The following is a 22,140-nucleotide window of genomic DNA, read 5'->3' on the forward strand; positions in this document are numbered from 1 at the left end:
CGCATCCGGTCGGTGTGACAGCCCCCGCCTCGCCCTTCGCTGGGTGTCGTGGTGTCTGCCCGGCAGCGCACGGCCCAGGCCTTGCGGGGCTGCAGATGGTGGCGTGAGCGAGCCAAGTGTCCCGGTTTGAAGTGAAACAGCCGATTTGCTTTTCAGTCATTTTACTTCTCAGTTAAGCTCTTCTAACGAACTGCACTCTCTGAAGTTAATGGTACGTTTTTCAGACAGCGTTCGGCTGCTAGCGGTGATAAGGCTGGATGTTTGTAATTCATACCAAGGAACGGTACCCAGAGAGGCTCCTGCTTGTATTAATTTCTGGAACACTCAAGGTCAGGTAACTTTGTTGTGTGCCCCATTGGAGGGTTGAAGTGGGAGAGCACAGAGGGGTCCCACCTGCAGGGAGGAGCGGATAGGATGGGAGACCCATAACTGACCCACGGGGTATTCCATCCCATCGGCATCATGCTCGGTATAAAAGCTGCGGGATCAAAGCGTCAGCTCTTTCTGTGATGGCCAGCATCCAAGGAGAACTCCGTTGATTTGTCTGCCTTTGATTCTGAATCCAGATCCTGAGTTCAGTTCCCTGTTGCTGAGTCCAATCTGTGACTTTCCCAGCCTGCTGGTGATGTGATTGTCATGGAGCTGGGAGCTCCATATGGTTTTGTATATATTGCATATATTTCGTTATTTTCTTTTTATTATTTTATTAATATTTTCATTAAAGTAGCCTAGTTTCTTTTTAAACTTATATGTCTCTCTTCTCTCTCATCCTTCTCTCCCTGAAGGGAGATGCTTTCCCTTCTCTGAAGGGGAGAGAAGTAAAAGAGAGCATCCGTCATTCGTTTCCATGACCAGCCCAGCCCAAACCACGACACCAAGTTAATGAGACTACTGTTTGCAGTAGAACAAAATTTGCTGTATTGTGCTTAGTGTTTGCTATTAAGTAAAAATCAGAAATGCATAAAATGTGCATTTGTTGAAGTGATGCCCTGCAAATAGTTTTCTTACAAAATATTTTCAGATTAATTGGAAGCCCTACATAGAAAAACCCGCATCATCAGCATACTGATCCTGAAAATCAGAACTGACATACTATTTATTGGCCGTGCAATGAAAGTGCATTCAAGCGGGAACCTTCAAATCAGTCAGATTCAAAATTGCTTTCCCAGGATAAAAGGTCCCTCACCACACACACGTAGTTGGAGTTTCAGTACCTGTTAAATCTCACCTTTAAGCTGCTAAGAACAAAGCTTTGTTTTGGTATAGATGGGGTAAATCTTCCACTAACTTGCTAACAGCCAAGGTTTGCTTCTCAAAGGTGCAACTAATATTTACACAAATCTGAAAACTTCTGCAAACTCCTTGCATGGGGTAACAATGTGCAGTCCTAAGCAAAGAGTCAGTAATGGAAAGGGCAAGAGTATATTCTGGAAATGCAGCCATCACAGTGTTCAGATAATTGTAACAGAGAATTCTGATCATAAGTTAGGCAACAGAACAGATGATATGCATGGCTTTTTTTTGTAGTTAGTTTTAGCAGGATGTTGCAGGAGAAACAGCTGTTATTAAGTGAAATAATGGCTTGGTGGATCACTGCAGATTAGCTGCATATTGTTTTTATCTCCATATTGCACATGAGCCAAATGTCAGTGAAGGCCGTAAATGCCAGTGAATAACATCAAGGAAGTAAAACAGAGTGATAATAAAAACCTGTCACATAAAGTCTTGGTTTTAATTAGCAGAAATAAGAGGAGCTACATATTGTCTGAAAGAGGTAAAACCGTTTTATTTGTTAGCTTTATACATAAATAAGAACATAAATCACCGCTTACTTTTCTCTTCCCTATATGACTGCCTTACTGGCCTCTCTTATGTTTGGTCCCTCTCATGGTCAACAATTCTTCCACTTCTCTGAAGATCACTAGTGTATCTGATGTATTTATCTACCATTAGGTGACACTGTAGTTACCTTGTGCGTTGTAGTCTTGAAATGGGTGTGTGTGGCTTACAGAATCTAATGTTTGAATGACTACTTAATCTGCAGTGTCACAGCTACAGAAACGTGCAGCGCACGAGCTGACATCTACTAGTGATTGAGTTGTACTTTCCTGCATTTTTCCTTGCTTATTTTGCACCCATAAAGAACAGGTTTTTCATTTGTGGAAACTTCAAAAGAAGAGGAATTAATGTTTATTTATAGAGTAATATCAGGCGTGTGATAATGCACAGTATTATCTTGAGAAGAAATGCCTTCAACAATTCCTTCATTTAATACCAAGATGTAGTAAGTAAGTGCACATTTGAAACTATATTTACATATTTCTGTTTATTGTTTTTTTGACTAGAAACATTAAGTGAATGATATATACACTAGTATTAAACTTAAGGCACAGTACTTCCACAACAGTAAAAACAATCAAGCCCAACCAAAATCCATAAAGAAAGACCCCAATCCTTTTCTCAGAATTCAGCTGAATAATAGGTAGTAATTAGGTATAATTGTGAAAGATACAATCATTTGACATGTTAAGTGGTTTATCTATCTGATTAGAATGAAATATTTTGCAGTCTACACAGCAAATTTTAAAATGTGCCACAAGACAATAGGTCCATTTATCATGCTGTAATATAATAGCATCTTTGTCATGTGGACAGATTTCAACTGTGTTTGCAGCATGGAAAAATGCAGTTCTTTTATACTTATACCCATACATGCTATACATAAGACCTTGCCTAGATAATAGCAGAAAGCAAAATTTCCTAGGTACATTGATAATCTAAGACAACATTTTCAAACACGACTGGCTGATGTCCACCACTAAAAGAAAGCTAACCTTACTTTCCATACTGCCACTTTTCATGTAGGAGAGAGTTATACTTAGAAATGTTGGTCTCATTTAAATGCTGACATGCTGGTCTCTGCCTTCAGGTTTGTGCAGCTGTTAAGTGTATGCCTTCTCAGTGACCGCTGTCCTCTTACAAAAAAGATTTGCTTTTCATCCTGAATGCATTACCAACAATAGTATAACAGTAAACTGAAGGATATGTGTAGTCCTTGGTCTCAAGCAGATATGGAATCCAGAAGAATAAGTTGTCTGTGAAAGGACATGACTAAGTAGTACAAATAAAATAATATATTGGTCCATCTGGCTTACCTAAAGTATGCTGAATTTGGTCCTCTTTTTTTTTTCTTTCCATTTTGGTAGTACAGAAATAAATATCACACTTTGAGTTGCGAAGTGCAATTCTTTAAATCCCCAACAAACAAAAACAGAAAGCAAAATAAGCAATTCTCTTAATTTCATAAACAAGCTGTAAAGAAGAAAAAAGAGAAGTATTTTATGTTTTCAGGAACAAATTTATCTTTACGTACCAATTTTTATCTCAAACATGGTTCATATAAAATGTTTTTAGATAAAAAAATCTACAGCAGCCAGTCATTATCAATGGTAGGTGACAACTGACAACTAAATTTTCTAGCTGTATATCCAAATAAATTAAATAGTTTGTTACTGTTTCTACCCAAGAAAGCAAAGTACAATATTGTTCAAGGAAACCTAAGTTATGCAAGTGCAGTGCACTTTACAGTACAATTTTTGAAAAACATTTATATTTTTTGAAGTTACTGCAAAAAACCAAACCAATATAAATAATTTCTTCAATGTTCAAAGGCCTTTGAATGACAGTTCTTAGATACTGTGTCAGTTAAAATTCATCTCAGATTCAATGAAACTGTGTGAGCGTAACACCTAACGACTCGATAGTGAGCAGTAAGAACTAAAGAACACTTACTCATTTATCCACGGTTGATACTTAAGACCATGAACAAAGAAATCTAATACAGTTGCTTCAGTAGCAACAGCTAGTAAAAATGGAATAAAGAGTAACTATGTCTTAGTGACACTAGACTTTTTGTCCATTTCAATGGAATCTGGAGCAATAAAACCGACACCACCTCCAAGGCTCGAGCGTCTCAAAGATAATTCAGAGGGAGGAATATGACGTAGCTCTCGGCGTGACAGTTTTACTGGAGTTACTCCTTGAAACTGTGTTACGGTTTCTCTTCTCTGGATGACAGAAGGTAGCTGAGGATGAGATTTTGAAGCCTGAGGTTCATCGGTTCCTGTTTTGTCATCACTAGTGCTTGACAAACACTCTTTGTTGCACCCAAATTCAGAAACATCTTCTCCAAGCTTGTATGAATTCTGCTGTGCTCTTAAGATACTTGTTCTGTCTGTTTCTTTTATTTTCCCTGGTTGACTGTTGGTTTCAAGGTTAAGTGTAGACTTGAATTCTTCAGAAGCAACTTCTGCGTCTTCTTGACTGGATGCCTTGTCACCAGTACTGTTACCTAAAATGAAATTTATCAGGACATAAATAGCTAAAAGTTACAACACTTCTGAGTTGTCAACAAATATTAGTTAGTCAATACAGTTTTACAGCATCAGTAACTTTTAGTGTGAACATGGTGAAAAATTATCAGCACCTCACATTTTTTCCTTTCTGTTAAAAAGTTTGTCAGCTACAAAAAAATTAAAGGTATTAGCTATCACTTTCCTGTGACAAGGTGCTTGTAATACAAGCCTCACTGTTCTAACTTGTAATGTATCCTAGTAGGCACTCTTAAAATAACTGAACCGTAACAGTCAAATATGAAACTATTCATATATTCAAAAGCAGTCAGCAATTACCCTAGCACAACACACAAAACACATTCTGCAAATTTGATGGCAATGTACACTAAGGGCTTTTATTATTTTTAAAGCTCAACAACAAATTATAATGTGTTTTTATTACATTGTTTTGCAGCATGCCTCAAAGTGTATTCAAGAGAAAAATAACTAAATACAGAGTATTTCTTATAAAACTTAAGAACGTATGCATTTGAAAAAGCTGTAAATTCACAGGGACTCTCTCCCTTCTTCTTGCTACAATTTGGCTAGGATTGGGTGTTTCCCCACAACAACACATGCCCTGAACTAGTATGAACTTGGTATACTAGACACAGAGTAGTGCTTCTCACGCTCATTTATAATCCAACTTCTGCAATATTCATGTCCACAGTTGGACAGTGTACATTATAGTAAAGGATGTGTTGGCTCATTATCCTGCCTCGAGGGCAAAAGCTGAGCCTTAATTCACTCTGGGAGCAGCCAGGTACGTGATCAGCATCTATGTGTTAGGAAGGCATGGCACTGCCCGAGTGCAAAGAAACAGAAGCATCTGTTCCGCTGGGAGGAAGAACCAGTCGTGCTGAGCCTTAAGAAGAAACACAGTGCTAAGAAGGCTCTATTGTGCATGTGAGATATTCATGGTGTCATTGAGAGGTGTGAGACCACCAAAATTGAACCTTCTTTTCTCCTACACCTGAATAGCTCTACTGCAGGTTTGGATTCTGGCAAGTAGGACATGCAACAATTGAAAACTTACGGTAGCAGTTGGTTGTTGGTTTTTTTGTTGGAAGTTTTTGGGGTTTTTTTTTGTTTGTTTCTCATGTCCAAGCACAAAATCACATTAGCTCTTTTTTTGCCCCCCTTACAAGTCTATAAATCCTCTCTTTTAGCGTTAGTAAGTATGTAACTAAAGTAAGTTAGTAACTGAAATTCTTCACTGACAGTCTCCCCATAGGTAACTTCTATGAAATCAAGTACTGGGAGCAGCCTATCTAAAACCATGACAGATGACAATGCTGTTAGTTACAACGTCATTCAGACCCTTTCAGATAGTAAAATTCCTTTTTCTTAACCACAACAGTTTGAGGTTGTAGATACTGAAATTATGTTAAAATCCACAGAAAACAGAACAAAAATTTAAACCACTGGTATACCACTGCTACAGCTACAAACCAATGTTGTCTCTCCTTTGAAACTGGAGGAGAGGTGTAATATATTCCTGGAGAATAGTTAGTTCAGTAAAAATATCATTTTTATGTCTATCTGATATACTTCTATGTGTTCATCACCCTTCAAATGGTCTACTGACAACTGCATAAATATTTTAATATACTTACATTTAGGGGATGCCAATAATTGATGGGATGACTCTCCAAAGAGGCCCTTCAATTTTTTCTTCAGCTCTCTGCTGGTTTTCTTATAGAAAAATAAGTCTTTTTCCAGTTGCTGGACTTTTACTTCGTACCCTTTCAAGGTTTCTGCAATACCTTCATTATCTTGTTCTAGGACAAGTAAAACTAGTTTAAGAACCAGATATCTCTGTGCCAGAAATCAAGATGCCCAGCAGAATATGCCTTGGATCTTGCTGACACTTTGCTTGCAGTGGTGTACATTTTAACTAGTATGACACAGGATCAAAAAGGCCATGTCAACCCTGCCTGTCAATTTTAATAGAAGTATTTAGAAGATCAAGATCAGCAGGACCAGTATCTTTCAAGTTTTCAATATCAGCAAATTCAATACGAAAATACAACAATTCTTACACTGCTTTAAAAAAACACTCACTTTTCAGTTCATTCAGACACCATGTGTCTGTTCCTCAGCATCCTACACAATATCAGAATTAGTGACAGCCAAAATATATCTCTGAACTTTACTCTTTTTTTTTCAGTTGGATTACAGTATTTCTCCATAGTGACAGAAGATAATACTTGATGTACAATCCTCCCCCCCCAACCTCCCCCGAAGCAAATACCTTTGAAATGATGCAGTATTAACTGTAGTTTTTTCTCGTGTTCTTTGTGTTGTATGGTCAGCCGCCTGTCACACTGCAACTTGACGTGTTCAAGTGCAGACTCTAATTCACGTATTATGTTTTCCTGGTCGATGACCTTCATTTCCTGTTCTTCAATCTGCAGTTGTAATTTTCGTTCAGACTCACGTAGACCAACAATCTAAGAAATACATACATTTCTTTTGATTTATCAAACCATTTTAATAAAAGTTTTTACCCTTCTGCTTAATAGTTGAAAGCATGCAAAAGCAATGGTCTCTACAAGCCATAAGCTTATATTGGGAACAGACTTGCTGCTTCTGTAAGCTCACACTTTAGAAATGAGCTCTGTACATTTTGATCACATGGACTAGTGGATTTTTTTAATATCATTTTCCTGATTCTGGAAAACTTCCAACTTGCATCCCACAGACAACTTGTTCACAAAATCACCCAAGGTTCACCCAAGGTCACAAAGACACACCATGTCCTAATGCATTTCATTTTTTTCCCAGATGTCAGTATGATTCTTCAGTATTTCGCTGTACACAGTGCAAGCAGTGGATGCAAAAAGAGTTTATACTGGATTTAGACAAAAATAGGAACACTAGCTTGAGCTTTATGAAGCCTGCAGTTGGGAAGAATTTCAATACAACACCACTAATTAAATATGTTGCTGCTCCAAAATGTAGCAACACAGAGCACTGGAAAGAAGCAAGGAAATTTTCAGATTTGCAGCATGTTTTAAGCTAATGACCCCGAAAAAAGATATACAGAGTTAACACACAAGTATCCTATTTAGGTTAATGTAAAAATTAAAAATATCTGAATTAATACCAGATCTATTTAACGTGAAGAAATTTTCACCAAAAGCTTGTCAAATTTATTTTTATTTCTTGACACCATTTCATTTCATTGTCTAGAATAGTAACAGAAAATAGGATAAAATATTATTCATCAGTCAAAACAAACCTTGTTGAAATATTTGAAAAGGATAGCTCTGAGCTCGGCAGCAGACAGGGAAACTAGTTTTCCTATTACATTATTCTCGCTCTGTGAAAGAATCTGAGAAGATGACCTAAGCAAGTGCTGGCGATTCTGAATACTTTCATTCTTGTAATCAATAGCAGCCTCCAGGGCTTCAATTCCTTCTTCCAGCTGGAAAAGGACATGTTCTTCCTACAGACAAACACATCAGTGAGATCTTTTTTAAAAAAAGTGTAGAATTAATCTTTCTATACGTAAGATATCTTTAACACAATTCTCAAGAGTGAAACTAAACTTAAGGGCAAGACAAACTAGTAGTAGTACAGAGAATGGAATGGGGAAAAATAAGAGGTAAGAATAGAGATCTAGAACACTTGTCTTTTTCTGCCATAGTACCCCTTCCATGATACAGAGGTCGATCAAATAGTTCAGTGCAAAAACAGAAGTCATGTTTCCCTTTTTATCCTTCCCTCATCCTCCCCACAGTTTGACTTTGGCTATTATTTTTTTGGTTGTGCTAGTTTTCTGTAGATTAATGAATGAATCAGGTCAGTAATGAATTCGGCAACCATAACTTCTGTAGGGAAGTGACAGAAATGCATGGCCTGAAGCACTGCAGAAGATTTTGAGAAGTGAGGCAAGTAGGGTTCTTTCTGTGAAATTATCACCTCAGCCACATGCCCATACTGCTTCTCAAGACCTAAAAATAACCTGACCATTTTATTTGAATTTATTATATCTTCGATGTAATTATACTGATCAACTCAAGTGTGGACTATCCAGGTAACATGATTTATTTTCTCTCAAAAATATAGAGAGGTGAAGCTTTTTCACAAAATCCTATGAAAAAAATCAAGGGTCATCACTATGCGAGTACATTGCCTTGTTCTATATCCTGACATGAAAATATCTGCCTATGATAAACTGATGAACTTCTAGTTCTCTTATTTCTGATTACATCATCCTTAGGCCAGTGGCATCTGCCAAGGCACTACCTGAATTAAGCCCCTCTGAAGATTAACTTTGTTCACGGGTAGTGTTATCATAGCCGTATTTTAACATTGCTATTTACAGAAGGAGCCAACCTCGGTTCTTTGGTTCTATCTTATCTCATACTTGGAGACACTTTATGTTCTGATTGGAACTAAAACCTGTATTTATCTCAGAGCTGCTTACTTACTTCAGTTGACAACACTTTACCATCTTTCAGTTTCTCATCCACGCTATTTCTTCTTATGAGCAGCTGATCCCTTTCCGTCTGGAGAACCTGAATTTTTTCCAAAATGTCTGTCTTATCTTCAGTGGTGCTGCCCTGAAGCTGCATACCTTTATCACACAGTTCTTGATCCAGCACACTTAAGCGAGTAGACAATTTCATACTATCTTTGTTTAAAGCCTAAAAAGAACCACAGCAACCATAGATACAAAACTGAGATACATCTTCCAGTAAGAAAAATGTAAGTGAGATGGTCACATTCTGCAGTGAAAGACTTGCCTGCTTCTTGCAATGGGACCCCATTTATTTTGAGTAGGCAGCTACCATAAAATTTACTATTTACTCGAAAGAAAACAAAAATGCTCAACATGCAGTTTTCTATATACTAAAAACTAAAGGGACTAGTCATTATGAGTTACAATGATACTTCAGTTTCTATTCACTTTTGCTACTGAAAAATAAATAACGCAAAATGTTTCCCTGTCATGTTCTCTAGTTTGCAGAAGGACTGAATCACTTTTAGATATCACATTATTTAATGCTCTGCAATAGCAGAACTCTGCAGTTCAGATTTTTTGTTTTATTTTGTTGGTGGCATTTTGGGGTGAACAAGTGAATAAAAATTATTATTCCGTGTTGTTCACATTTTAAATGTTGATTTGCTCAAGTCACACAATAACTTCATGGCAGTGGTAGAGACACAGGTCACATGGCTTGAGCCTCTTCTGCTGTCTATTTGCACCCACCCCCCCAGTCTTTCAATCAGTACTGTAACTGCAGTAAATTTCATCTTTTCTCTTAAATCACCTGGCTAGATCTCAGTTTCTTGATTTCCAAGTGACTTTTCTCTTGCAGTAATGCTTCTTTTTTGGCTACAATGGCTTCTCTTTTCTTTAAATCTTCTTCTAGTTCTGCTAACTGTTGGTGCTGTTGGAGAATTCTTTCAATTTCTTCATCCAGCCATTTCTTTTGCTCTTCTAATTTCTGAAGTTTAAATAGAGTCCAAAGAGCATTAACCAGAACATTTTGGATCGAAATTTTATAACTATGTTTTTCCTTTTCTAGAATGACTGATAAAACTGTAGAAGAAATTGACATTTCTGGTGTTAACATTAATTCTGCAACAGAATCTTGAATCAGAATAATACAGAAATTGGACTGACTTAAAAAGAGGCTCAGCAATATTACATTGCTACTTTTTGTATAAACAAAATTGTATCAGAAGCCTTTAATGAAATGTATTCTTTTTTCTAAGGACAGTTATATAAATAGATGTCTTCTATATAATCACAGCAACTAAGTTTGGAAAGTACCCCAAGAATTCAGCTAGCCTATCCTCATTTCATTATAGTTGCCCAAGACCATCCATTGGTGGAAAAACATTTAAGTGACAAGAAATTACAATGTTGAAAGACAGTCAGTCAGTCAATGAGAGCTCTGATCCTGCTAGCACAGTCCCTTATAAATTTATTCTGAAGCCACAGTTTATCAGTGGATATATTCCTGATAAAGCTAAAAAGTTGTCTTTATTTAATTTTTAAAATTTCTTTTCACCTGTAAAAACTTTGGGTAACTCATGAAACTCTCATGTTCCAATGTCCACATCTGAAATAATGTAGGTGGCACTGCTGCATAGGACACCTACTTTTCTAACCCTGTTAGGAACAACCAAAACCATAGATCTCTGTCCTTTATGTCAGAAGAGAAAAAAAAAAACCCAAACAAACCACGGAACTTTTATAACAGAGCTCATCAGTATTACCCTCAAACCTACCAGGCAACGAAACCTGTTGAATTCTCATGTCTCTGAATCAGCGTCTTTGACAAATCATAGAAAGAAAAGACATTAGAGCCTCTCCTTTGCTTCATTCAAAAATAGTACAAGAGCTGCTAGACTATACTCCCAATTTTTGCTACAGCAAAAAAGAAGACAAAACTATGATGGAATACTCTTCTTCCAAACACTTTACAAAGATGACTAGGGATGAAGAAAGAAAATCTTTTTCAGGGCCCACACAGATTTGGAATAGATTAGCTACCTGTAGCTCCTGTGAAGTTCCCACCGAGTTATTTTTCTTCTTTTTAAATGCAGCAATCTCTTTATCCTTAAGTTTAAGGATCTTCTGTTGTTGCTCCATCTTTAGTTGAAGTTCCTGTAAACAAACAAAAAGCCCCATTCTTCTTGTCTCAATCTGTTTTTAAAATGCATTTAATGTCAAGAGTCCACATAAGTATATAATCTGAAATACTGACCCTAAATTTACAAGTAAAATTGCAATTCAGAGCTAGACATCACATAACAAAAAAAAAACCCAACAAACAAAACAACAACTGAAGAGAAAGGCAAACTGAAGATTTCTGTGAAAATGTTTATAGACAATTTCTTCGGTACATTTGTCAAGAAAGTCATTACTTAAAACTATGGAAACCCTGGCAGTATAGTTTATTGTCTTCGGGGAAGCAGAGGCAAAGTTGGCTCATCTCATCGTTTGTCATAAAGAAATAGGAAGAATCCTACTTTAATTTGTTGCTGGTCCCGCTGAATCTCTGCTTCTAGTTGCTTCTTTTTTTCACTCTCCTCACACAGTCTCTTCTGTAGCTGGATCTGCTGATGCTTCATCTGAGCCACGTTCTGCTCAAGTTCTGTTGCTTGTCTCTCACTTTGGTTAGATAATGAAGCCAGACTCTTAGTGTCTTGCTGCTTCTTCTGTAAGGCCTGAATGTTCATGGCAAATTTCAGCTTAATAGCAGGAAAACTTACATGGAAAATATGACTCAATTCCATGTAAAATATGACTCAATTCCTTAGTTCACTGAATTCTTAGAGACTCATTAACTTCTGCCCAAAAAATCACTCATTATTTCTGTGGTTTCTGACCTATCTGGTGAAGTCAGCACAGGTAGAATTAATCTCAAGCAACAGGAAATAGTAAAGATACAGTTCATGCCTGGCAATACAATAAAAGTACTAAAATCTAACAGAAATCACAGCCTTGGGAAATGTGCAGAGACATAACGGTGCCAGAATGCTGGTCCTGAGATCAAGTCAATAAACCAGCCACCTCTTTCTGTATGGTACTTGTCTGGCCCGCCATTCTAGAACTGAGAGGCCCAGAGCACCTAAGCTGCCCCTACACAGAGTTTCAACTTAGGCATAGCAGAACTTAAAAGCAGAAGGCCAGTGCCAAACAAATATGACCGTATTTGGCCTGGTCTTGCAGACCACCACAGTGATTTGCGTAGAGCTGGAATTTATATAGTATTTCCATAAAACATCAATTTTATTTACGCAGGTAATAAACTTGCAATAGTCTCCTTGTGTAGGTTCTTTTATGGTACTACATACAATAGTGTATGAGCATCTCTTATCACCCACTTCTTCCTTGGTTTCTTATCTACCAAGAAAATACTGTATGTATCTAAACACATACATGTTAAATGGCATTCTGAGTATAATAGTATTAAGCTTCTCATTAGCTACTTCAACACAAACAGCTTCCAATGTGTAAAACTGGTAAGTTTTACAAGCAGAGTGTGATAGGTGTTCAAAGGTGATAGTCAGACAGAGATTAGAAAATCTTAACAGTCAGATCAGCAATACCTGCACTTTCAACTTAGCTGCATCCATCTTCTTCCGGAACTCTTTTTGTAACTTGGCTTTCTCAGGAATGTCTTTCAGCTCCTTACTGTCCAGCTCCTGAAGCCGCTTTTGTGTTTCAGCCAGCTCCATTTTGGCCTGCTCAGATTCTTGCTCCAGTTTAGTTATCTTCAAAGAATATTGCCTGCTTACAGACTGAGCATCCTTACCTTAAAGATACCATATCCAAATAGTTTAAGAACACCAGGATAATCAGTTGAAATTTAATACTTAATTCTGTAGTTGAATCATTACTTACTTCACTCTGGCTAACCCAATAATTTCTGAGACATTTTCCAACCCTAAAGGAACACACAGTTCCTTTCTAACTCTGAAACAGATAAGGGAAGGAGTCTTAAATGTGAATTCTTCATGAGTCACCTGATTTTACCAAATAAAGTGCCATCTGAATGCCAAATAAAGTTAAATTATTCTGCCTACTCTAGTTCTTGCTAAAATGGTTCTGTATTTCATAAATTTTGCTTTTTTTCCCAGAAGAATATGCCATTTATTTATTACTTAACTTTCAGCTTAATAATCAGTAAATAACTTTGTATTTTGTTTCTACTCTCTGACTTGCCCCATTTGGGCATTCTGTCACAAAGTACTATTTTTGGGGACACAGAATTTTTCCAAGTGCCAAAAGACAACCTCAAGACAAGGGATGCATGTGAAGTGTGACTGAAGGGGTTGAGCACAGAGATCCTTACTGTTAGCATAAGGCTAGTTTCTGGCAGGCAATGTATACCAGGACAGATGTGTAAGGGGTGTAGGCTAACAGGGACACTGACCTTTTCCCTCATCCACTTGTGACTCCTGCGTCTCTACTGCTGTGCTGGGAATGCTTACATTCCCAGCACAGTGGTGTATCTTCTCTCCTATCCCAGACACCATGTGACAAACACATGTCCTCGAAGAGATCAGTAGCACTGAGCACACATGAAAAGTTACACTATTGGTGGATAAAAGCAATACTCAGCAAAGCACAAAAAATATTTAACAAATATATCTGTGTATCATAGCAGAGTGGGCTGTAATAAAAATTTACAGCCTTCAGTGCAACCATAGCAAGTAATAAATGAAAGTTATGAATCTTTAAGTTATTAGAAGTATTCTTGCATAAGATAATTACATAAAAACTAAGGCATGCGGGAATTCAGAAGATTTGTGCCTTTTCTTTTGTTTCTGAATATATTAATTCTAATTTTCCCCACAGTAGACGGTTACCTGTTCTTACTAATTCCTTAATAAGTTCCTCTTTCATTTTGATATTAAGTGCAAGTTCTCTCATTTTTTGCTCGGCCTCAATGAGTCTCAACTCTGAATTCTTTAGCTTCTGCATGTTAAAAACGTGACTTTTCTGGAGGCTGTTAATCTCTTCACCTTGAAAGAAAACAAAGCAATATGGAGATAAAAAATCTGGAATACACTCTGTATCCAAAAGATAGTGCTCTGGAACATTGTATGTGTGGAGTTCTTCCATATGAAGTAAAAGAATCAAAAGAAGAGAATAGCGTGAAGAGTCTTTTTCCTGCCCTGTGTCTAACAGGAAAAGAAAGGATGGTATGCACTAGCATTTCAAGATCCTAATTGGGAGGACAAATATTCCTGAATCCATTTCAGTGCATCTCTGATAAGATAATAGCATCTATTTTCTTTCATTGAAGCAGTACTAAAGATTTACACGTAAACAGCTTTTCGATGTGTGAAGTGCTTTCCTGCTAATAAGTGTTAGTTAAACATTAAGGTCACCGATATCTGTTTCAGAAAGAGGGAGAAGAAGAGAATCTCGAAAGCCTATGTTGAACTATTAAAAAAAATATTTGTATCAAATACACATATTTTGCTGGAAAGAATAATTCTGTCATTCTTGCACATTCTGATCCTGTAGTAAGACTTCCTCTCATGACTTCCATTTTACCTGTGGTTCTGTCAGTCTGTAGCGCAGATTTGGTGGCTAAACCAGACTTGTCTACTTGATACTTCATGTCACTTAAATCAGGAAGAAAGCACAGAGATGCCTGTTTTCGTGTCCATGTTCGGTTTATCGAATGCCTAAGGAAGAATGAAAAACAGGCTATGTTCCACAGAGGGTATTTTTTTTTCTTTATGCTTGATGCAAAGTACATGATCTTAACAGAGAAGAATCCCAAACTCACATAAGCATTTGTACCTTCTTTCCCATCCACTCCAAACCTCCCTACCCCCCTGATCTTCATGGTAGATTCTGGCCCCAGAACAAGGATGATGCAATCTTTATTAAACCAAAAAACTATGTTTATCAAACTTATTTTGTAATATGCCCAGTTGGTCCCAGAAGTTTACCGTAAGTAACATCACAAATGGTCTCATGTTATGTCAGGATTAGGCAGTAATACTACCTTTGCTATATAGTTGTCTGTATCAAAAATGAAAGATTAACAAAAAATTACTTAAATGAGGTTTTCTTTTTGCTGCCTGTATTTTCTTCCTCTTCATCGCTCTGATCAGAGAGATGGCAGTGAAGGACTTTATCCTGATCTTCTATGTTGCTCAGTATCATCTGGCTGCGAGCACGGAATTCTGCCATTACCCGGGCCAGGGAGAAGGCAGGGGGGCTGGTATAAGCCTGTCAAAAAGCACACAAAAAAGTGATGGGTAAAACCACTTGCAACAGTTCAGCAATTCTTTACTGAAATTTAAAAAATACTTCATTTTAGAACTCTGGCATCACCTGAGCTTGTAAGTAAAATTACAGAGGTTTTCTATAATAACTCTGAATACCTTGTAGCAAAAGGTTTTGCAAGAGCTCAGAGCACTTGTTCCAAATGTGAAAGAAGGCACTGTTAGCAAGTCATTATCCAGCCTATTCAATATATCAGTAAGAATAATCATTCATTTTTTTATAATGCTTCATGTTTGAACCCTCAAAACCCCCAGGAAAACCCCAGAAAGACTTAAACTTACAAGTGACAATTTTAAGCCTCAACATTTTGGACAATTGTGGCATAGAATATGTCGCAGGATGTTAAAAAGTAACTTTTCAGAGTCTTCAATGGGAAGCTAAACAGCATCTGAGAAAGCTACCATAATTTGTCATGTCAAGTCTAATAATTGAATTATAACCATTACAAAGTAAAAGAAAGAAAATGTAACATTTAAGTAGACCTTACCTTTCGGGTCTCTGTCCCTGAAGGAGGGTGAAGGGAGTGTAGCAGACTCTTTGTGAGTGGGACACTGTATGGCCTCCTTGTAGATGCCACAACAGCTGGCCCATGTCCACAAGCACATGAGAAATCCAAAGTTTTCACATCTGTAAACTTCTCTAATTTTTCTTTTAGCTGATCAATAAGCATTTGCTGTTCCACCATTTTCTCATTCTCATGGGGAAAAAAGAACAAAGCAAAACTTTTGCTGATCATGAGCTCTGTATCACATTCAGCATTCCTAAATTCCTTGCAAAGGTCATGAATCTTCTAAATCACTCACTGATCCTAAATTCTTCTGCACTGCATACGCAAATTCTGCAACAAACTGAAAATTCTATGGCATATCATCAATCTAACACACACACGCCAACTCCAATAAACTGTAGACATATTTTTGTCCAGAAAGACTTATCCCAGGTAAGTTACATTAGCTTATCTAGGCATCTAGTGAGAAGTATATTACATACTTATCAGTCCATGCTTACTTTATGTGTGTGATTATGGAGAAATAAAATGGGAATTCAACAAAAATGTTCAAATGAAACTCATGGTCCGAGTCTAATTAATTAAACACGTATACAGGCTTCCTCTTCCTCTTTGAGCAGTTCCATTTTAAAGATTATTTGTATTAATAAACATAAACTTGTACATGATCCCAGGATCCCTTGTATGGGCTACTTCTTTTTCTTCTACCCAACCTCAACTTTGTTAGTAATACTAGTTTGGAGAATTTACTTGCCTGCTTCTCCTGCAGCAGTCTCTGTACACTGTTTAAAACTACTTATCTTACTTAAACTGACTCATCCATAAGACCAAGATTATAGACTTTTTCAACTCCCTCTATTCCTTTCAATTCTTTTCAAAATAAAAAAGTAAAAAGTAAAATCTGGCCTAGTAACAACAGGGAAATTGAAGAATAGCTAGTGATAGTCAACCAAAAGTATTCAATGAATAATACATTTTTATTAATTCTTTGTATCTTGTTTTCTTAGACTGCAAATTCCTTCCAAACACACATAGACAATGCCTTGCAAATTGACATTTTGTTGGAATACAATACATAATATTCCTGTGTCATAGGAAATAGAATATATATATATATGAATAGCATATTTATTATGACTTTGGAAGAAGTAAAGGCCAACTGATCCACCTTGAAGCTATTATTTAATCCTTTTAAGACTTTTTGTCCCTGATACCTTTGTACATACAACCCCACAGTGCAACACCTGTTACATAAATATGTATGTGTACAAACATTTAATATCTATCTAGTACCTCCTACTTTTAAAGTTCTTATTCTATCATGTATCACTTAATTACATATTCCTGTGAATACAACTTAAAATATTTGACAGAAGTGTTTGCTTTTCATTATTCTACCTATCTGATGTTTTTAAATAAAAGCAGCAGTTTAGTGGATTAAGTACCAAAATGGTGTCTGAGACCTCTCAAGCTTCTCTCCTGTCTCTGATACCGAGACAATCACGATGTTTTACCTACACTGTGACTAAGTGTAGTGTAGTGTCTACATTGCAGTGTGCCTACGTTGCATTCTCCAGAATTTATATAAGCATTATCTCAGTGTAACAAGCTGACACTATGCTGTACAGGTTTTTTTAAAAAAAATCTAGCCAGAGGTGACAGAAAAGAAAGAAAGTGACAGAGGGAAGAAAAAGATGATGACTAGTATACTTACCTTTCATCCATTGACTTTCCCCAAGCCATTAGCAAAGAAGAGGAAAAAGGAGAAAAAGTAGAATAAGGAAAAGAGTACTAGCTAGCCATGCTTATGCTTTTCTCTTTTAAAAAGTCAGATAATAATTTATCTATCATCCACATGACAGGCAACACCAGGAAAATATTAACTATTCTATTTATGGTGTCCTGGATCTTGAAATGTTATGCACTTATGACCCATCGTAATTTCATTAGCAGGCACAAGATCTAGAGAAGGAAGGAGGCAAGCAGTGTTTCCTCAATTTTGTCTAATAGTAAATGCTTAGAAAATTAGGAAGAAATTCTGTCTTACAAAGTAAAAAGGGAAAAATACAAATATATAAAAAATATAAAATATAAAGCTATAACAAAATACGTTTCTATACAACCTTTCAATTAAAGCATTGTATAGGATCCTTATAGTCCTTTTTAGATTCTAAAGAATCTTTAAAGGCCTTTCAAATCCTAATTCATTAATGGTCCTGAAACTACTTGGCAATAACACACTTCTGGGGAGAGGGGTGTGTGTTATGCTTTAGGAAGCATGGAGAGGATGAATGATTGACTTCGTGTTATACAGGAAGGCTGTGGCACAGACAAGGTGATATACAAACTTCTTGAATCACATTATTGTATTTCATCCACTAGATGAACTCATTAAGTGATACAGTTCTTATTCAGACAAAATGTCCATAAGATTGACAAGTAATTATGTCCAAAAAAGTCCTGAGGGACCTGTCTTGAAATAATGAATGCATTCATACAGTGGAAGGATGGATCAATACAGATATAAGTAACATGTACCAGCGGAAAAATACCTGTAATCTATGTGTTTCTTGAGCCTCCTTTAAAGATTCCAGGTGTTCTTCATTTTCCTGTAGTAATGTTTTTATCTGATTCTGCAGTATCTGCAGTTCATGATCTTTCTGGCTAAATACTTCTTCATCCATAACTAGAGCCTGCTAGATAATAAAAGAAAAGTTCAGCTGGGGAAAAGGAAGAGCTGGAAATTTACAGCTGGAAATAATTTACAGTTGGAAAATGAAAAAAAAAACCCACAAAAACTCATTTGTTGTTAAAAGATGTGATCAGAACTGTAAAGTTTTGAGGTATGTGTGGCAAATTGTCTAAGTGGTTATCTGTGGTTTCTACCAGTTATTTCTTCACTTCTGTTTCATCTATTGATTTTCTTCAGACAAGTTTCTTTCTTTCAAAAGGAATAATGTACCCATAACCAAAGCTACTTTATTGAAGTAGATATCTAAGTCCAATTATCCTCTTTAGGGTGCTGTAAGATGCGGCCACAAGATCCCAGCATCAACCACAGGATTAATACACTTCCCAAATGAAAAAATAAGGACAGCTGTCCTCACTCTGCAACTCGGATAACAGACTAAAGATTAAAGAAATCATAAGAATCCTTTCTCAGATGTTCTAGATAAATAATCCAATGCCGATTGAAGGAGACTTCCAAATGTTTCTCTTCTAGAAAGCCTGCAGAAGCCAAATACACGGAATACAAAGCATGGAAACATCGTGTCTTAGTGTTCTAAAATTGGATACTTCTGTACAACTAGCTTACCTCCATCTTACAAGAAAAGACAACCCTTAATAGCTTTTAAGAATGCAATCAAGAACCTGATGTCTCTTTAGAAAATAGACCATTTTCCAAAGTCTGTGTACTAAATGTAGTTGACAAGCGTATTCTGAACCCAACTGGTGCTGTACCAATATGCAGAGTTGAGCCAACTACAGAAAAAAAGAAGTGTGCACAGATGTTATCATGGTGACAGACTGGGGCAAGGTGAAGTGATAGGAACCAAAGTGTCATATTGTCCATATAGTATTAAACATACATAACTAAAATTAGAATATATTTTCTCAGTTATATTGGGTGTAAGTGTCAAGGGTTTGGTGGGGGTGACTGCACGGGTGGTGTCTGTGAGAAGAGACCAAGGTCCAAGACCCCATGCTGGACACAGTCGGTTCCAGACGACTTCAGGGGACCTACTGCAGGGAACAGCTGAGTCCCTCAGCCAAGATGGTAGTGCTTTTGTGATAATATATTTAAGAAAGGGCACAAACTGCCAGACAGATAGAAGAGGAAGGAACCAAAAGAGTGAGAAAGAGCAGAATGAACACCAGGAGGAGAAGGAGGAGGTGCTTCATGGTGGAGCAGCAGATACCCACACTGCAGCCTAGGTAGGACCTGCACTGGAGCAGATGGATATTCCTGAAAGAACTGCTGCCCATGCAGAGCCCATGCCAAATCAGAGGAAAGGTGCAAGAAGGAAAGAGCAGCAGATAGAAACCGCTATATACTGACCATAAACCATCCCCTGATGTCCCTGCACCACTTGGCAGTGAGGGAGCATATGGAATGAAGGACTGAAGATAAGCCTGGAAAATGGGGGGAGGAAAGGTAGTGTTTTACCCTTTGTCTTTTTGTTGCCCACTACCCAAATAAGTAATATTTTTTAATTGGCAATACATTAAATCATTTTTCCTCAATTTGAAACTGTTTTTTAATTGGTAGCAATCTCCCTGTCTTCATCTCAACTCACATTGCTGTTCTTCCTATTTTTTCTCCCCAAGTCCTGCTGATGGAGGGGTGAATGAGTGGCTGGGTGGGAGTTTGGCTGTTAGCTATGGCTAACCCACTACACCAGTATTTTTATTTTGTGTAAGATGGCATTATGCAGGCAAACATAGCCGTTAGCAAAGAAATATGTATGTACAGACAAGAATAGGCCCACTATTAGCTATTAAATCTGTCCATATGCAAGCTCTGTTCTTGAGTCTGCACTGTCTCATTTATTTTAGCCTCTCCCTAACCATCTCCTCTTGGCTGTAGATGGTGTACTCACCTGGGGAAATTTAAGTTTAAACTCAGCTCTTATACTGTTTTGAACCTGGGAAACAGAGGTTTAAAACAAGCTACAGAAGAAAATCAAGTAAGAAAAACACTGTGATTTAGACTGACTGAGAACAAAGAAAATAAAGACTTTGTTGTATATGCAATTGCCTGGTAACGATCTACACGCTTATCACAGTATGGTGTGCAAACTGAAAATGGGCTGATGTTATAAAATTCTAGCTTGTTGGAATACTGTCTCCTACTACAAGACAGACTTGGATCAGTTTTTCTAAGCTGTTCCTCTTATGTCAGAACTTCACTCAGTTTCAAACTAGTGTACAGGTATTTTAAGTTACAAAATTAATTTTTATTTGAGGCTCTGTTTATTGTACACTAATCTGCATTATTCATAGTCAACATTTTAACTCAGTACATCCAAAATACACACTTCCTAAATGCATATGGGGATGTTCCCCAAAAGAATTATTTATTTGATCATGTGTCAGTTGTGTGAGCTTACATTATCATGCTTGAGAAGGCTGAGAGCTCTTCTCCCCATAGGTCACTGTCTAGCACTATTATCTGCTGTCTGAGAAAGAGCTAATCGGAGCCACTGGCATGACAGGATCCTCATGGGATATCTGCATGCCAAGAATCCCACATCTTGTTTCGAAATTCTCACCTCAGCTAGAAAACTACGGAAGTGTGAAGCCACCAAAAAGCAGAAAGTTGATATGTAACACAGAAGCAAGTGTTAGAAAGGCAATGAGACAGAGAAATCTGTAAATAATTTAGAAACTCAGTTAGCTAAGGGCATGATAATGAAAAGGAAATGCAGGAGTTCTTGGTGACAATATTGCTGAAGGTTAGGAAATTACTTAATGATAATAGATGAGATACTTGCAACTTCATGGTATTAGACAGACTAGTATACTACATACCTAGTACTAGATAATATTAGATATATGTTGCAAAACTTAGTCCACGGGTTATCTGTAAGTACACTGATATCTGTGAAAATATCTGCATTGCAGTTGTATCTGTAATGCTTCTGACAGATGAATTTATTTGCAGGTTTCAAAACAATTTCTGAGTTTACAGGACAACTGAAAGTAGTTGTGGGTTAACCCCAGTAGGCAGCTAGGCACACATAGCTGCTCGCTCACTTTCCCTTGTTCCAACCCCAGTAGGACAGGGGAAGAGCCAATGAAGAGTAAAAGCAATAAAACTTGTGGGTTGAGAGGAAAATCATGCCATAAGTGAAGGTAAAGTGGAAGAAGAGAGAAAGAAAACAAGACAAGTAATGCAAAGGCAATTGATGCAAAAACCACTCACTCACCACCTTCTACAGGTAGACTGATGCCCAGCCAGCTCCTGAGCAAAAGACAGCTAACATACCTGAGCTCTCCTCCTCTCCCTGTTTATTGCTGAGCATGTCACATGGTGTGAAATATCTCTGGTTGGTTTGGGTCATCTGCCTGGTTGTGCCCCGCCCTCCTCCGAGTGCACCCCCCAATCTATTCACTGGGGTGGCAGAGGGAGAAACAGAGACAGCTTTAACACTCGGTGGACACTGTTTAGCAAGACCTAAAACGTCACTCAGGTCAGGAGAAATATGTTGTGTTGAGTTACTGGACATCAAAACTAGCTCAGGCCGGGTCACTGCTGCACTTGCCTGGCTTTTTGTGAGGCTTGTTCTCTGTTGGTTTAGGTGATTTCTGCTGTAGTACTTCCTAAAACATACAATTCGAATAATGGGTTATTTTCCCACAAGGTTAAATCTCTTGAGGTACACGTCAGCCTTCACCATCCTCTCGCATTACCCACCAAGTGTACCTGGGTCCTTGAGCAAAAGTAGCCCCACAAATAG

General features: G+C 37.4%; 1 protein-coding gene across 7 annotated transcripts in view; it reads right to left on the reverse strand.

Annotated features, from left to right (window-relative positions):
• Positions 1-2,311: 2,311 nt before the first annotated feature.
• KIF27 (kinesin family member 27) overlaps positions 2,312-22,140 on the reverse strand; it is a 31,240-nt gene continuing 11,411 nt past the window's right edge. For 5 of the 7 annotated variants that reach the window (XM_074569888.1, XM_074569885.1, XM_074569890.1 and 2 more), the window contains 14 exons: positions 18,232-18,375; positions 15,659-15,865; positions 14,939-15,114; positions 14,428-14,561; positions 13,734-13,889; positions 12,471-12,676; positions 11,388-11,585; positions 10,909-11,022; positions 9,677-9,853; positions 8,834-9,049; positions 7,639-7,845; positions 6,649-6,847; positions 6,011-6,175; positions 2,312-4,351 (listed from right to left, as the gene is read on the reverse strand). In XM_074569888.1, the coding sequence (XP_074425989.1) occupies positions 3,888-4,351; positions 6,011-6,175; positions 6,649-6,847; positions 7,639-7,845; positions 8,834-9,049; positions 9,677-9,853; positions 10,909-11,022; positions 11,388-11,585; positions 12,471-12,676; positions 13,734-13,889; positions 14,428-14,561; positions 14,939-15,114; positions 15,659-15,865; positions 18,232-18,375 (2,763 nt within the window). In that variant the 3' untranslated portion in view covers positions 2,312-3,887. The remainder of the gene's footprint in view (positions 4,352-6,010; positions 6,176-6,648; positions 6,848-7,638; positions 7,846-8,833; positions 9,050-9,676; positions 9,854-10,908; positions 11,023-11,387; positions 11,586-12,470; positions 12,677-13,733; positions 13,890-14,427; positions 14,562-14,938; positions 15,115-15,658; positions 15,866-18,231; positions 18,376-22,140) is intronic. The other 2 variants (XR_012584904.1, XM_074569887.1) reach the window with 2 other exon arrangements.

The sequence above is a fragment of the Larus michahellis genome, chromosome Z, assembly GCF_964199755.1.
Source record: "Larus michahellis chromosome Z, bLarMic1.1, whole genome shotgun sequence".
Classification (NCBI taxonomy): domain Eukaryota; kingdom Metazoa; phylum Chordata; class Aves; order Charadriiformes; family Laridae; genus Larus; species Larus michahellis.